Consider the following 13,819-nt stretch of genomic DNA (forward strand, 5'->3'; position numbering starts at 1 on the left):
TAAATAGGCCTCTGGACCTGAGATTCACCTCTTAATCCGATCACCTGGCACCATGAACAGAGGCAAAAAACGAAACTTCACGGAGTCCGAGCTCGAGATTTTGCTCCACGAGGTAGAAATGCGCAAGCATATGCTATTTGGAACCCTGTCAACAGGGATAAATGCAAAACAAAAGAGAAGTGAGTGGGAGCGTGTTTGCGAGGCCGTCAATGCAGTGGGGTCTCAGCAGCGGGGTCTCAGCAGCGCACACACTCTGAAATTAAAAAAAAGTGGTCAGACCTCAAGGTGGAGGTGAAGCGGAGGGTTTCTGCCCACCGCCGAAGCGTGACCGCAACAGGTGGGGGGACGGGAGTGGGGGAACTCTCCCCCTTCGATTTGAGAGTGGCCGCTTTGATCGGTGACACAGCTCTCACCGGAGTGGTGGGAGCACATGAAGGGGACACCAATCATCCCTAAGGTAAATATGCTGAAGTCATAAATGCTGTAATTATACTGGTCATACAATTGGCTGCTTACAATACACATAGGTCGTGCGTAAAGATGCCAGGATATTAAAGAGTTTGACTCGTGTTTTTTAACTTAAATTTCTTATTTTTGAATAGACAAGCAAGGAGAGGGCACGGATTGCTCCGTCGGCCCCGGCGTCTCCTCCGTCGGCCCCGGCGTCTCCTCCGTCGGCCCCGGCGTCTCCAGCCCCGGCGTCTCCTCCGTTGGCCCCGGCGTCTCCAGCGTCACCGCTGACTCCGGTTTCTCCACCGGCTCCGCTGCACGCGGCGCCTCGAATTCATCTGCTGACCACCCGACCGGCCGTGTCCTCACCCGAGCTGTGCTGGAATCACAGGCAGAAATCGTCAGAGCCATCGGTGGCATTAATGATCGCCTTGATCGGCTTATTAATGTACTCAGTGACATAAGCGCGTCAATAAATACACTTGTGTCAAATTAAATTCTGTCCTTGCCTCTTTACATGCTTGAAATCACATTCTGCCGGGCCCGTATGGCTCCTCGGGGTGGGTTGCAGTTGACGGGTCCGGCATCCGGTTCCTCCAGTAGGGGGTTGTGCTGCTCTGGCAGTGGTATGCCATGGCGGTGTGCCACATTGTGGAGGACGCCACTGGCCATCACAATGTGGCACACCTTCTCAGGTCTGTACAGTAGCATCCCCCCCGACCTGTCCAGGCATCGCCACCGTCCCTTCAGCAGGCCGATTGCCCTCTCCACAATTATTCTCGTCCGGGAATGGAGGTCATTATACCTCCTCTCTTGGTCGGTGTTGGGGTTTGTAAGAGGGGTCATCAGCCACGTTCTTAGGGGGTAGCCACGGTCCCCTGGGGTCAGATGAAGGCAGAATACAATACACAACGTAAAAACCACACAATGAATGAATGCAGAAGTGCACCGCGGGCGACATTTCTAACTTTACGCCCGCTTTTACTGACGTGAATACTGAACACGTCAGAGAAACATGATATTTGGATGTGCACAAGCCCCAGATGTGCATTACGCTGGTTTATACATACGGGACAATTACACTAATAAAGCATTTACTCACCCAGAAGCCACCCATCGCGCACAGTGCCAGCCTCCAGCCTGTTCCCAACCATGCTGTTGGTCAGAATGAATGAATCGTGCGTTGAACCAGGCCACCTTGCCACGATGTTAAGAAGCTGCATTTGCGCATCACATATGACTTGGACATTGATAGAATGAAAGTGTTTCCTGTTGACGTAAACAAATTCATCCTGTGATGGCGCTTTTATGGCAATATGTGTGCAGTCAACAGCTCCGATTACATTAGGGAAACCGGCTGTTGCTGCAAATTGCGCTTTAATGTTGGCCTGTTCAACAGCATTGTATGGGAATTTGATGTACCTGGATGACATTCGGATGATTCCGTCCCACACAGCTGGCATGGCTCGGCTCAGGGTGGACTGGCACACTCCTGACCGATCGGCCAGCTCCCGCTGGAAGGCCCCTGTTGCCAGGAACCCCAGCGTGGTCAGCACCTGTGTGGGCACGGACAACCAGTGGCTCCTGGCTGTGTGGCGCTCTAGGGCCGGCTGCAGCTCTGCGCACAGCTCCAGTAATACTGGCCTGGGGATACGAAATCGGCTCATGAGCCAATCATCATCATTTGCGACTAAGTCCTCGCGTTCCCTAATACGTTCCCTTCGGATTTGACCATTTGCGATGTCCTCTAACAACGCTTACGCAGCCATTTTTAAAACAATTTTCTTCATCCATTGCGCATGCTTTTATAGCCACCCATATAATTGCAAGGTGTGTTAATTGTTCATTAGTGTGTCTCTGATGTGCAAATCACTCTGATGAGTCATTGTTTTCACCTTTTTTCCCAGTTTCCCAGCGTCACCTCTAAGTGTCGCCAAAGGAACAATAGCTGTAGAAACGTGCGTACGACAGCTCTGGAGCTGGCGTGGGGACCGCACATTTTTACGGTCATTTCACGTTTTTTACATCTGAACGTGAGCGTGGAAAAGGACGTACAACGTTTTTGTGCGTACGCAACCTTAGTACATGAGGCCCCTGGAGCTGCTCTGTCTTGATGATTTTGGGCCATTCTTGCTTGAAGACTTGAAGCTGCTCTGGCTTGATTTGGAGCAGCCCTTGCTGGGAGACCTGGAGCTGCCCTTAGTAGTTTTGTTAATTTCTTTCCTTTCCAAAGATATCTCTGAGCTTCTGTCACTATCTGTTCCTTCATCTTTGGGATTTGGAAGATGCTCTTCTCCACTAGTCATCTGATTCTAGAAGACTCTTTTGAATCTTAAACGAAAACAATTATAAAAACAAATTAGTTACCCACAATACTGGGTTTTACTGGCTATAATAATTTCGAAATTCAACGTAAAAATATTTGGCTTTATGCCTTTGAAGGTAGCCTTAAAATCAATATGACAATAAGTTCCACCGATGTATTCCTGTATCATCAGAATATCTAGCACTCCAAGTCCAACTCTGAACATTGTGTTTTGTGCCACTAACCAAAACCAAGTATTCTTCCTTCTTGGCCTCTGCGCAGCCTTAAAAGTGGAGTCTGGAGCACTGTCATCACTTGTATCGTAGAGATTATCAGAGAAATGAGGTACTTGTTTCTGCAAAAAGAGAAGTGCATTATGCAATGGTTATCGATTATCGATAATTTCTTAAATCAATTTCAGCGGAAATGGTCTTATAAATAGCTATTTGTGGGTCGGTTATACCAATGAGCTTTCGGACTTTCAAACTTTTTCTACTCCTGCTGCCAGTTCCTCAGTGCCTAACTCAACTCGCTGTTCCTCGGCCTGACTTTCCGCTGTGTCCCTCTCCTGCCTCGGGCTCAGTCGGCGGGGCCTACGCCGACTCCTCGTCGGGCGGAGTGCCAGTGTGACGCCTCGTGCCCACTGCACTGTCCGTCAAAGGACGTCGGAAGCGTGGCTGACGGATGGGGGAGCTTTCCAGAGTCGTCAGAACCCGAGTAGTGTCACAGTGCTTAAATTTGCATACGCGATCTGATTGGATGATGGATTGGTTGTTGCCGAAAAAGTTGAAAAATGTTCTACTTTTTGACGGAGCGCACGGATCCACAATGCATTGCGCGTCCGTCCCCATTCAAAGTCAATGGTGATCAGTCAACGGACGGATGCAGTGGGCACGAGGCGTGAGTGCGCTCCTCTGCCGGCCTGCTGGGCCCCGGTTCCTCTTTCAGAAACAACAACCCCTTCTTTATTCATTCTGGAGGCATGGGACAGGTTGGCGTATCCCACACAGTCTCCCACAGCCAGGAGAACTGCCTCTAACGGGATAGACGGATCGGGCTGAACCCTCACTCCATATCGGATAGACGTCTCCGAAAACACCATCCCCGCCGTGCAACACGGCTCCCCGTCCACCAAAACACCCGCTAAATACTCACCTAACTACACTAACAACAACAACCATATAATCACTACGAAACAGTCAAAGACAAAACCACTAAACTCCCATCATGCACCCTGAGAGAGAGAGAGAGGTTTGTGTGTGTGTGTGGTGAGCTACATTTAAACAAGAGGGAACTCTACCAGGAGTTGGATTAATCGAGATGTCCCAACGGGCCTTTGTCCATAGTTTTTAATCATGTACTTTGTAGGGGATCGGAAGTGACCTACAAGCGCAATGGTCGGAGGACTCTAAGGCTCTCACGAACTATCCCTCATTTTACCAAATAAGTCAGGTTTTATACCCAGCACTAGCACTTTGCAAGTCAGTGAAATTAGCAGAGATGTCGTGGAACAAAAAGCAAGGTTGTACGCCGCCTGCCAAACGGAGAGCATGTCCGCAGAAGCTAACGCCGACAGCGAAGCCATCGAGCTAGCGTTAGCTAAACAACAAGATGGTCTGGAGGCAGTTGTAAAGCGGGCAGTACAAGGCGCTATGGAAGAGATGAAAAGCTCTGTGGATAATCTGCGGCAAAATATGGAGGCACATATGGAAGCAGTCAAGGGACAGCTCTGACTTGGAGAAAATGCGCTTTAAAATAGCTGCACTGGAGGATCAAGATCGGAGAAACAACGCGAGGATTACGGGGATTGCGACCAATAGAGAAGGAAGCGATGCCATTGCCTTCTTACATGATATGCTGCCTAAGTGGATTCCATCAATTGGCACCTCAAAAATACAGAGCGAGCTCACAGGATGTACAACGCAAAGAACGACGGCCAGACCACCATGATCTTCAAGGTGCTTCGATGCCGAGACCGCAATTCCATTTTACAAGGAGCTCGTGAGGCGAGGAAAAAGGCGCCCATCCAAGACGGGGAAGACAATACGATTCTACGCGGACTACAGCGCTTTCACCAATGTTGGGCAAAATAACCTGCTGAGTACATCACATGTACATTACAAATATAGCTAACTCCTACCCTAGCCTGATGAGCACATCACATGGCAGACACATTACAATATAGCATGGATTAAAGTTCTCCGTCGCTACGACGGATTTCCGTCATTTGGAGTTCACAGAGGCCACTTCACATCTCCGATAACGTCGGGACAAATTTACAAACAGGCGTCATTTGGATAAACTAATCGCATATTAAGGATCTAAATAGGTACTTTCTCGCATAAAAAAATATTAAAACTTAAGAAAGTGATGTATTAACAGCACTGAAGCGAGAATTAAAACAGCTTTTAGCAGCTTTACCGCTACCGCTGCCGCGAAATGCATTCTGGGAAACTTGCATACTGTATACTGCGGTGCAGTCGGGCTGCTGTATGCTGCATACTGAATCCCACATTCAGTATGCAGTATACAGTACATACCGCGCAGTATGTAGTCGGCAGTACGGTAGTATGCAGTTTCGAACATGGACATAATACACGCGTGTATTATGTCGTCATACGTCAACGCCGGTAAAATTGTCAAATTATATAGTGAGTATTTAAAAGGTCTACCGTTAAAATTGACTGAAATCACAAGCATTTTAATGTACATCCCGATTATATATTAAATATATATTAAATATATTATATACAAATGTATATATATACACACCATTTTCGCGCCACATCTTACGTCTCTTTGTTGTGTTAGTGTTGAGTGTCAGAGCGAAAGTTAAGCTAGTATGAACTCCCTTATAATGATTGACGGCTCTGATGTATCGGATATTGATAAAACACAAAAAAATAAATGGAGATGGGCATGGCTGACGGAAACGGGGAACGATGGCAAGCCTTTTTTAGAGAGTAAAATATGAGACAAGCTTTGCAAAAAAAAAATCTTAGAGTCTAATTGAAAAGACAACAAAAAAATTGCAATAGATGCAAAAGAACAGCTGTTTAAAATCCTCCTCCTGTAAAACAGTATTGGTCGAGCATTTAAACGTGATGGCTGCATTTGGTGCTGACGTCTTATACATTTGTATTTCTTAAGCAGGTGTCAATTAACCTAACCTGGAACATGTTTCACACACTGCACGTGACTTGGCTGTAGCGCGAATAAAATTTCAGTCAGAAGATTTTTTTTCACTTTAATCCCTGAATATAGTCAACTCTTGCTCTAACCCAACGAACACATAACACAAACATGATAATATAGTCAGGTCAAGGCCGGAGCCGAAGGCCCCATTTCCCCATCCAGGCAAATGGTAGACACTCAGACAATGCACCAGTCAGCCTCAAGAACGGGAGAGCCACATTAATTTATCACACAGGAGACACTTCGAGGGGCTCTCCCCCGTTAGGAGGAACACAAGAAGATACACATGCATATACCAGGGCCTGAGAGCCACATTAATTTATCACACAGGAGCAGTGTTGGGCGTAACGCATTACCGTAATATATTACATTTAGGCAGTAACAGAGTAATATAACGTGTTACTAACTATATTTCGGTAATATTATTACAGTTACTGAGTCCGGTAACGCGTTACATCATGGACATAATAAAGGATGGACCACGGACTGGAAAGTGGCCGCCCATTCATTCATATACAAACTGCTCAGTTGCGCAGGGTAACATACAGGAGCGATTTGCTTCCGCGTTATGGGGCCAAGACACGTGGCCTAGTCCGTGACATACCGGATGCAGAAATATAGAACGCATGCGTGCCCATCCCCCCACTCCGGTCCAACAACAATATAAAATGATACCGTAATGCACCTGTTCTTTGTCTTTGGATCTTTTGAATAAATGGACCAATACATGATGAATCACAATGATCGCAAGCAGAGGACCGTGAGAGTTATTGAGCAGCAGATGAACCAGTCCAAATATCGGACACGTTAACGGAGCACTGAACTAGGCCCTCTCGGATGCCATTTGTTTCACTACGACTCCTTTCAGCTGCACACCCCTCTTCCCCAGCGAGATAACGGCTAATAAAACGCTTGAGGTGGCGTTTTGAGGACATGGCATTTAAGGTAATTATGAGCCTTTGATTGATATCCAGACATTTTTTGCGGAGACACATTCCTGTTCCCCACTTGTATTGGAGTGAACGGAGATATCTACTTCTGGGTCCCATGATTTGAGGGACCCGTCCACAGCCCGCTTAAACAGCTGCAATACCAGGCTTGGCCGCTGAGCACTGGTGGATTGCGGAAGTATGCAGTGTTCCTGGGGGCTTGGTTACAATCCGAGCCACACAAACTCCAGCCCTTGTTTGGCTGTATATTTTGTCTATTAAGACTTTGTTGTTTGGTCCTAACCAAAACATTAATAGGCTCTAAGCATGTTCCTTGTAAAGTCTCTGTGGGACTGAAATGTTGAATGTGTTTCATTATTTATGCTGTTCTCATGCTCTTTTTTATTACTGCTATTTACTGCTATTTCAGGGCAGGATATATGCTCAGGTTTTAAAATACTTACAAAAAATGCCCTGTCTGGTGCAGTGGCGGGCCGTACTATTAGGCAAACCAGGCATTTGCCTGGAGCCCCGGGCCCCATAGAAGGTTTGTGGGGCCCCCAAAATGCCCCAATGCATATATTTTGTCCCCATATTTATAATTTTTATAAAAATCTCTTCACAATAGTAGCATCGGGATGTCTAATTACTCATGTTTTGACGATCTTTCCGTGTGCACCCCCCTTCAGTCTGCACTACATGGACTATTCCATGTAGTGCGCACAATGATGTCCAATTAAAAACAGTAAGCGGTAAGAGAGAGAGAGAGAAATCGAGTGAGACATAAAGCGATCGTACGAAAGCGGGTCACATAAAAAGAAGAAGAAAGACCAAATTCAGGACTTTCTTTCAAAGCTACCAAAGCTATCCAGCTTTTTTACAGCCACCGCAGTGTCAGCGGGACCGTCGGAGGATCAAGAGCAGCCGTCAACGTCGTTTGCTGTCACGTTACTGCTCCTTTCATTCCAAGTGGCTCTGGCTCAGCCAGCAGCGATGCTAATGACGTGTGTCAACAAACTGACGGAGATTATGCACAACTGGTAGTGAATATTTCTCACTCTCCTTCTTCCACTTCGGTTATTGAAATTGATGACAATAACGATAACAATGACTGCGAGACACATATTCTTGTGGATGACCCAGCACTCTGGCCCAAGGGCCGCAGATTCACAAAAAGCATACTATTACATAGTAATGAAAAATGGTGAGAGGGTGAACAGGTCTTGGTTAGTCTACAGTGAAAGTGCAGACCGTGTTTCTTGCTTTTGTTGTTGCCTTTTTGGAAAACAAAAACTGAGTGAGGAAGGATTTAAAGACTGGAATAACCTTGCAATGCATCTAATCAACCATGAAAGGTCTGAAGAGCACAGGAAAAATACTGATAGCTGGAAGCAGCTATCAGTAGGTTTCCAGTAGGTCACAGCAGAGAGCTGCTGTGACCTACTGGAAACCCTCAGGTAAATGATGACATAAGGTTAACAGTCAGTGTAATGTGTCAACATAACGAATCTTATTGTTTTGTATGTTATTCTCAATTTTTAAATAGATAATTAACATTTGCATGAAAGAAGGATAGTGACTTTTGTTCATCCCTTGTATGGAGTATCTCATTATGCTATATATTATGCGATATAAGGTACATTAGACCGGTAGATGCAGGGGCCCCCAAATGACTGTTCGCCTGGAGCCCCCAAAGGGCTAAGTTCGCCACTGCCTATCTGGCGTTGTTTTAGTAAGACTTCATCTCGCTCATAAAGTTCGTCTCCTTTTTCGTGTTTTCTAAGACGATTTAATGTTTTAGCAAACTCTTGGTTTTTTTGTCGCCTCAATGTAAGCGAAATGATGCGAAACGGGTCAGGGTTTTTGCCATTGACTTTGTCAAGGCAGCATGTGCGTATTTTGTCAAATATTAGAGTCTGTTGATCATTTAATGTGAGCATTATGGATAGACCTTCAGCTCTTTGTATTGTTTGTGTGGGAAATTCTTTAGACAGTGTTGTGTTTGTGTCCGACTGCAAGTCTGGTATGGTTTCTCTTTCATTTGGATTTGTGTCGTTGTTATTTGTCATCTCCTCCTGACATTCTAATCGCTCCAACTCTGATTCAGGACCAGTGTTGTTTTCGTCAGGCAAGACGAAAACGAAAATGACGTCGTCAGACCCCTTTTTTCCATGACGAAAATGAGACTAAGACGAACGTCACCAAAGCCATATAAAGACTAAAATGTGACGAAAAATGTAGACATTTTCGTCAGACGAGAACTAGACGAGACTAAATTGTTAGTGAGTGGACGAACAAAGTTTCAAAACATGCTTTTTTCCCGCCAACTATAATATGCGCGCAATGTCAATCAAGAGCTCAGACGTCACGAGGCACACACACACACACACCATGGCAGCAGCAGCAGTGGTGCCGGGTGCGGGTGGTCGTAAGAAGAGGGATGATTTATGGTCCCACTTCAGATACAGCCCACAGGCCAATGCCACAGAATGCCTTGTACGGGCAGTACGGGGACAGGGAGCCGAGTCGAACGACGGTCACGGAGACGAAGCCACGACCGTCACCACAACTTCATGCTGCGGCTTCAAACTCGCAGGAAAAAATACCACAAACCTCAAAAGGCACCTGAAGGCCAGCCATCCTGCTATTTTTGCGAAGGTAAGTTACCTGCAACAATAAAGCATATGCTAGCTTTAGTCAATGCTAGGCTGGCCTGTGATAAAGTTTTGTGGCGGTGGTGGTACTTACTGGTGGTTACACACCTCCCCCGTCGTGCAGATGAGACCGCTTCCTAGTGCTACATGCTAAAGCTAGAATGAATGGGGCTGCAGGGGCCCTGCTTAAACCAGCCCTTCTATTAATTTAGCAAAAACCCCGTTCATTTGTGGACGGGCAGCAAGTGAAATGCTTTGATCCATGTTTGTGTAGTCTGCAGACCTGTTGCTGTTCCCTATCGTAAGCAACACACGTGGATGCTGTAACTAATAATAAAGTGTGCATGGACACTGGGGCAGCTTGGTTGTTTTATGTTCACGTTAAATTGCCATCTGCGTGTGTCATTCCTCCGACATCAGGTTTATGTACTTAAGCCGATTAATTTGCTGTTAGCCTTGTGTTTTAAAGCCACCAAAAAGGGTAGTTACTTCACGTCACACAGCCCAAACCATGAACTGTGCACCATCTCTTTCCGTAAAAAGCTGACGTCACATTCCAATCCTTTAGTTGACTGGGTTTGGCTCATAGGGTTGGCTATATTGCAGTGGTTCTCAAACATTTTAATTCCAAGGTCTTAACAATTTGATTACATTTGTACACTGTTACATACTTTAGGGTTAGACTCTCCTAATTAATAGTCCCTGGAATCCACTTTGTGAAACCCTGCAATATTGCATTAAAGCATCACAATAAGTACTGTAGTTGTATTGTACCTACCATATAATTTATATGGTAGGTACATCATTTATATAGAATAACAAACTGCAATATATTTATGTAACTGTTGCCACAATTATCTTTCATACTGCACCTTAAACTGCTACTGCTGTGAGCACAATTGTATTTTAAATTATACATAATCTGTCTTTATCTGTATGCATTTAAGGTCTGGTATTAAGTGTATTTCTTTTGTCGATTTGCCCCCTCATCTAGATCCCAGCGAGCATAACCCCAAAGAAGAAACCAAGTGGAGTGCAGCAGCAGACCTCCTTAGAAAAGTCATTTGCAGCGGCAACGAAATATGACGAGAACGATCGGGAACAACTGAGAAAAGAAATGGCAATTGCTTTATGGATCGGTCGGACAGGGCTTCCTGCTTCCATTGTGGAGGACGAAGAATTCATCCTCATGATTGAGAAGTTTGACAAGAGACTGACCATCCCAAAAAGAACTAAAGTGAACAATTTAATTGATAAAGTATACCTTGATGCCAAACTAAAATTCAGAGAGCAGCTTGCCACAGCACAAAGGATCACCATTGGCCTGGACATATGGTCCAAGAAAGGCCTCACAGCCTCATTTCTTGCCATCAGTGCCTGCTACTATTGCCCAGACGACAAAAAAGCATGTCACATATTATTATCTCTGATCCAGCTTACTCATCCACACACGGCAGAGAGCATAAAAACCTGTGTTGACCGGTGCACAGAAGACTGGGGTGTACCGCAAAACAAAATACTGACAGCCATAACGGACAACGGGAGCAACATGGTAGCTGCATTCAAACCTGTAGAGGAGGAGGAGAGTGAGAGCAGCATGGAGGACGACTCCCTGGAGAGCGACAGTGAAGACCCTGTGCTGGCTACAGACGAACAGAGGTAAATTATTTCAGTTTAGCACTCAGTCACATTAGATGTTTGTGTTTTTGTTTTAAGTGTTAATTGTTTCTTTTGTTGTGTTCTTGTATTTTTCTATAAAGGTATGGAGCGATGGTGAGGACCCCCTGCGTCGTCCACACGCTACAGCTGGTGGTTGGCATGATAAAAAAAGAAACAAGTGTTAACAAACTTCTAGATAAGGTCCGTTCACTGGTGAAGCTCTTCCGAAAATCTTCCGTAGCAACTGAGAGGCTATTGAAGGAGTGCAAATTAACTCTGGTGAAGGACTGCCCCACTAGGTGGTCGAGCACCTACATTATGATCAACCGGCTTCTTCAAGTAAAGGACTCGGTTGTGAAAGTTGCGGATGGCATGACGTGGGACTATCTCCTACCAAGTGAATGGCAAAAGCTGACCGCTGTGAAAGAATTGCTCTCCCCCTTTGCTGAGCATACACAGATGCTGCAAAGCGACACACAGAGTCTGTCCCTTGTCATTCCTGCCCTTCTTGACCTACAAGCTCACCTGTCTGACATACTTGATGAGCAGGGTCATACTTTCAAGGACCTAGGGTCCTTGGCAGTAAAGATGAGGGCCAACATAGAGCTGCGATTCGGCTGCTTTCTTGACAGCACGCACTCAATTCTCACCCCTTGCTGCTGCTGCTTGCTTCCTCGATCCAACAGAATCACTCCTCACGAATGATGATTTACAAATTCAGGACATTCTGAGAAAAGCGCAAGAGTACATTGTTCAGTTGGTTCCACCAGTAGTTCGTGAGGAGGAGGCTGAGGAATCGGAGAAGGGAGAAGGAGCAGCAGCCGAACCACTGAAAAAACGGTCAAGATTTAAATATTTTTCCAAAACACACCGACCATCCAAGTCTAGCCGGCCAAAACCGTGCGTCAGGCATGAAATGGAGAAGTATAAGCAGGAACTGTCCCACTTAACTGAAGAAGAGTGCTCAAGTGCCCTTGAGTTTTGGATTGCACAGCCGGATCATGCATATCCTCTCCTGAAACCCATTGCCTTAGATATTATAGCCATGCCTGCCTCTCAAGCATTTGCCGAGAGAGTGTTCAGTGTTACAGGTGACCTCAGTCGTGGTCGTCGCAACAGAGCCAGAGTCATTTTAGAGAGAAGTGCTTTCCTCAAATTGAACCGGTAGGCTACTGAGGCTACCTAGGCCCAGTTTATACTGGCAGCTTAAATCTGGCCTGAATCAGATCTGTGTCAGATCTACAAGCTCCAATGTTGTGATGTGACCCATGTGGAGCTTGTATGTCTGATCTGATCTGCCGCAGATCTGATTCGGGCCAGATTCAGGCCGCCAGTGTGAACCTAGTAGTGGCAAGTTACTTGACTTAGTTGACTTGTATCATTGATTGTACAGATTGTATTGCGCTTCCATGTTGATTCTGTTTGGTTGCCTTAAATATTTGTATTTGCAGAGCTGGTTGCCTTAAAATTTCTGTTTTTATGTATGCAGATCTTTGTTTTGTTTGATCTTTACATATTTGGAAATCCATTCATGGCCATGTTGGGATTTTAATGTCTCTATAACTTGACTTGTGGTTGTGAAACTTGTTTGTTAAGAGTAAGATTACTGTTCCCCAACCCCTCATATTTTAGTAGAATTGCACTAGGAGCCACATTGTGTTACCCTCCTACTTCAAGTTCATGTGAAGTCAAGTGAGCTTTATTTTTGTTTAATCATATTTTATTGTGATACAATACTCATTGTGTGCCATTGTGTTGTCTGCAACAAAATAATAAAAGAAAAGGTAGAGAGAAAAAAGTCGAGAAAAAAAACAAAAACTCACCTTTTGAAAGTTAGATCAGTCTCAGTGTGCTTCATTATGATAAATGTATTGGCCTATTAAATAAATACACGCATCTTATCTATGTTTGATTTTTGACTAAAACCTTTTGAGTATTCGTCGGACTAAAACTAGACTAAAACCTTTGGAGTTTTCGTCGGACAAAAACTAGACTAAAACCTTTTGAGTTTTCGTCAGACTAAAACTAGACTAAAACTTTCAAAGATAGAAATGACTAAAATGGGACTAAAACTAAGAAGCATTTCGTCAAAAGACTAAGACTAAAACTAAATCTAAAATGCCTGCCAAAAACAACACTGTTCAGGACAAAGGTCTGCCCATGCCTCCTCGTGAGCCCCATGGTGCCCTGCAACCTCTTGGCATCTGTCAAGCTCATCTGCTTCTACTTCAAACATGGATCTGTTCAAATCTACAACTTCTTTAACACTTTGCGTTGTATTGCTGCTGTTAGTGATGGAACCGGTGCTGCAAAACTGCTCATAACTGCTGTACGTTGGAGGTTTTAACTGATCTGTTGAATAATGAGGCAAAAACAATTGTAGCAAGCTTTGGTAGTGTTTTTCTGGATATTTGGTTTTTGAGAAACGAGCGTATCTAACAACAGCATCAGATGTCCTAGTTCTTTTCTTAACAAAGCCAGTGTTATTTTCCAGTTTAACAGAGCCTTTGCTGTGCTGCTCTTTCCCGTACACAACTCTGTATTTTGAAACAAATGTGGCTAGACAAATATCATGGAAAATTGCGACCTGGGGGCGGTTTTTGTAGCGGCCAGTTATGCTCGTCATC

The 13,819-nt window shown here is 45.1% G+C and overlaps 2 protein-coding genes across 2 annotated transcripts; one reads left to right on the forward strand and one right to left on the reverse strand.

The window, feature by feature from the left end:
- Nucleotides 1-304: 304 nt before the first annotated feature.
- On the reverse strand, nucleotides 305-2,225 carry LOC115552261 (putative nuclease HARBI1). Its single transcript, XM_030368185.1, has 3 exons — nucleotides 1,873-2,225; nucleotides 1,553-1,605; nucleotides 305-1,328 (listed from the first exon to the last, which is right to left on the reverse strand). Exons 1-3 carry the CDS (start codon nucleotides 2,115-2,117, stop codon nucleotides 964-966), a joined length of 663 nt encoding a protein of 220 aa, XP_030224045.1. The 5' UTR covers nucleotides 2,118-2,225; the 3' UTR covers nucleotides 305-963.
- A 6,769-nt stretch (nucleotides 2,226-8,994) lies between these two features.
- On the forward strand, nucleotides 8,995-13,028 carry LOC115550482 (zinc finger BED domain-containing protein 4-like). Its single transcript, XM_030365558.1, has 3 exons — nucleotides 8,995-9,537; nucleotides 10,528-11,192; nucleotides 11,294-13,028. The coding sequence occupies exons 1-3, from the start codon at nucleotides 9,214-9,216 to the stop codon at nucleotides 11,895-11,897; spliced, it is 1,593 nt and encodes a 530-aa protein (XP_030221418.1). The 5' UTR covers nucleotides 8,995-9,213; the 3' UTR covers nucleotides 11,898-13,028.
- The last annotated feature ends 791 nt before the right edge of the window (nucleotides 13,029-13,819 follow it).

The sequence above is a fragment of the Gadus morhua genome, chromosome 1 (assembly GCF_902167405.1).
Source record: "Gadus morhua chromosome 1, gadMor3.0, whole genome shotgun sequence".
In the NCBI taxonomy this organism is placed as follows: Eukaryota; Metazoa; Chordata; class Actinopteri; order Gadiformes; family Gadidae; genus Gadus; species Gadus morhua.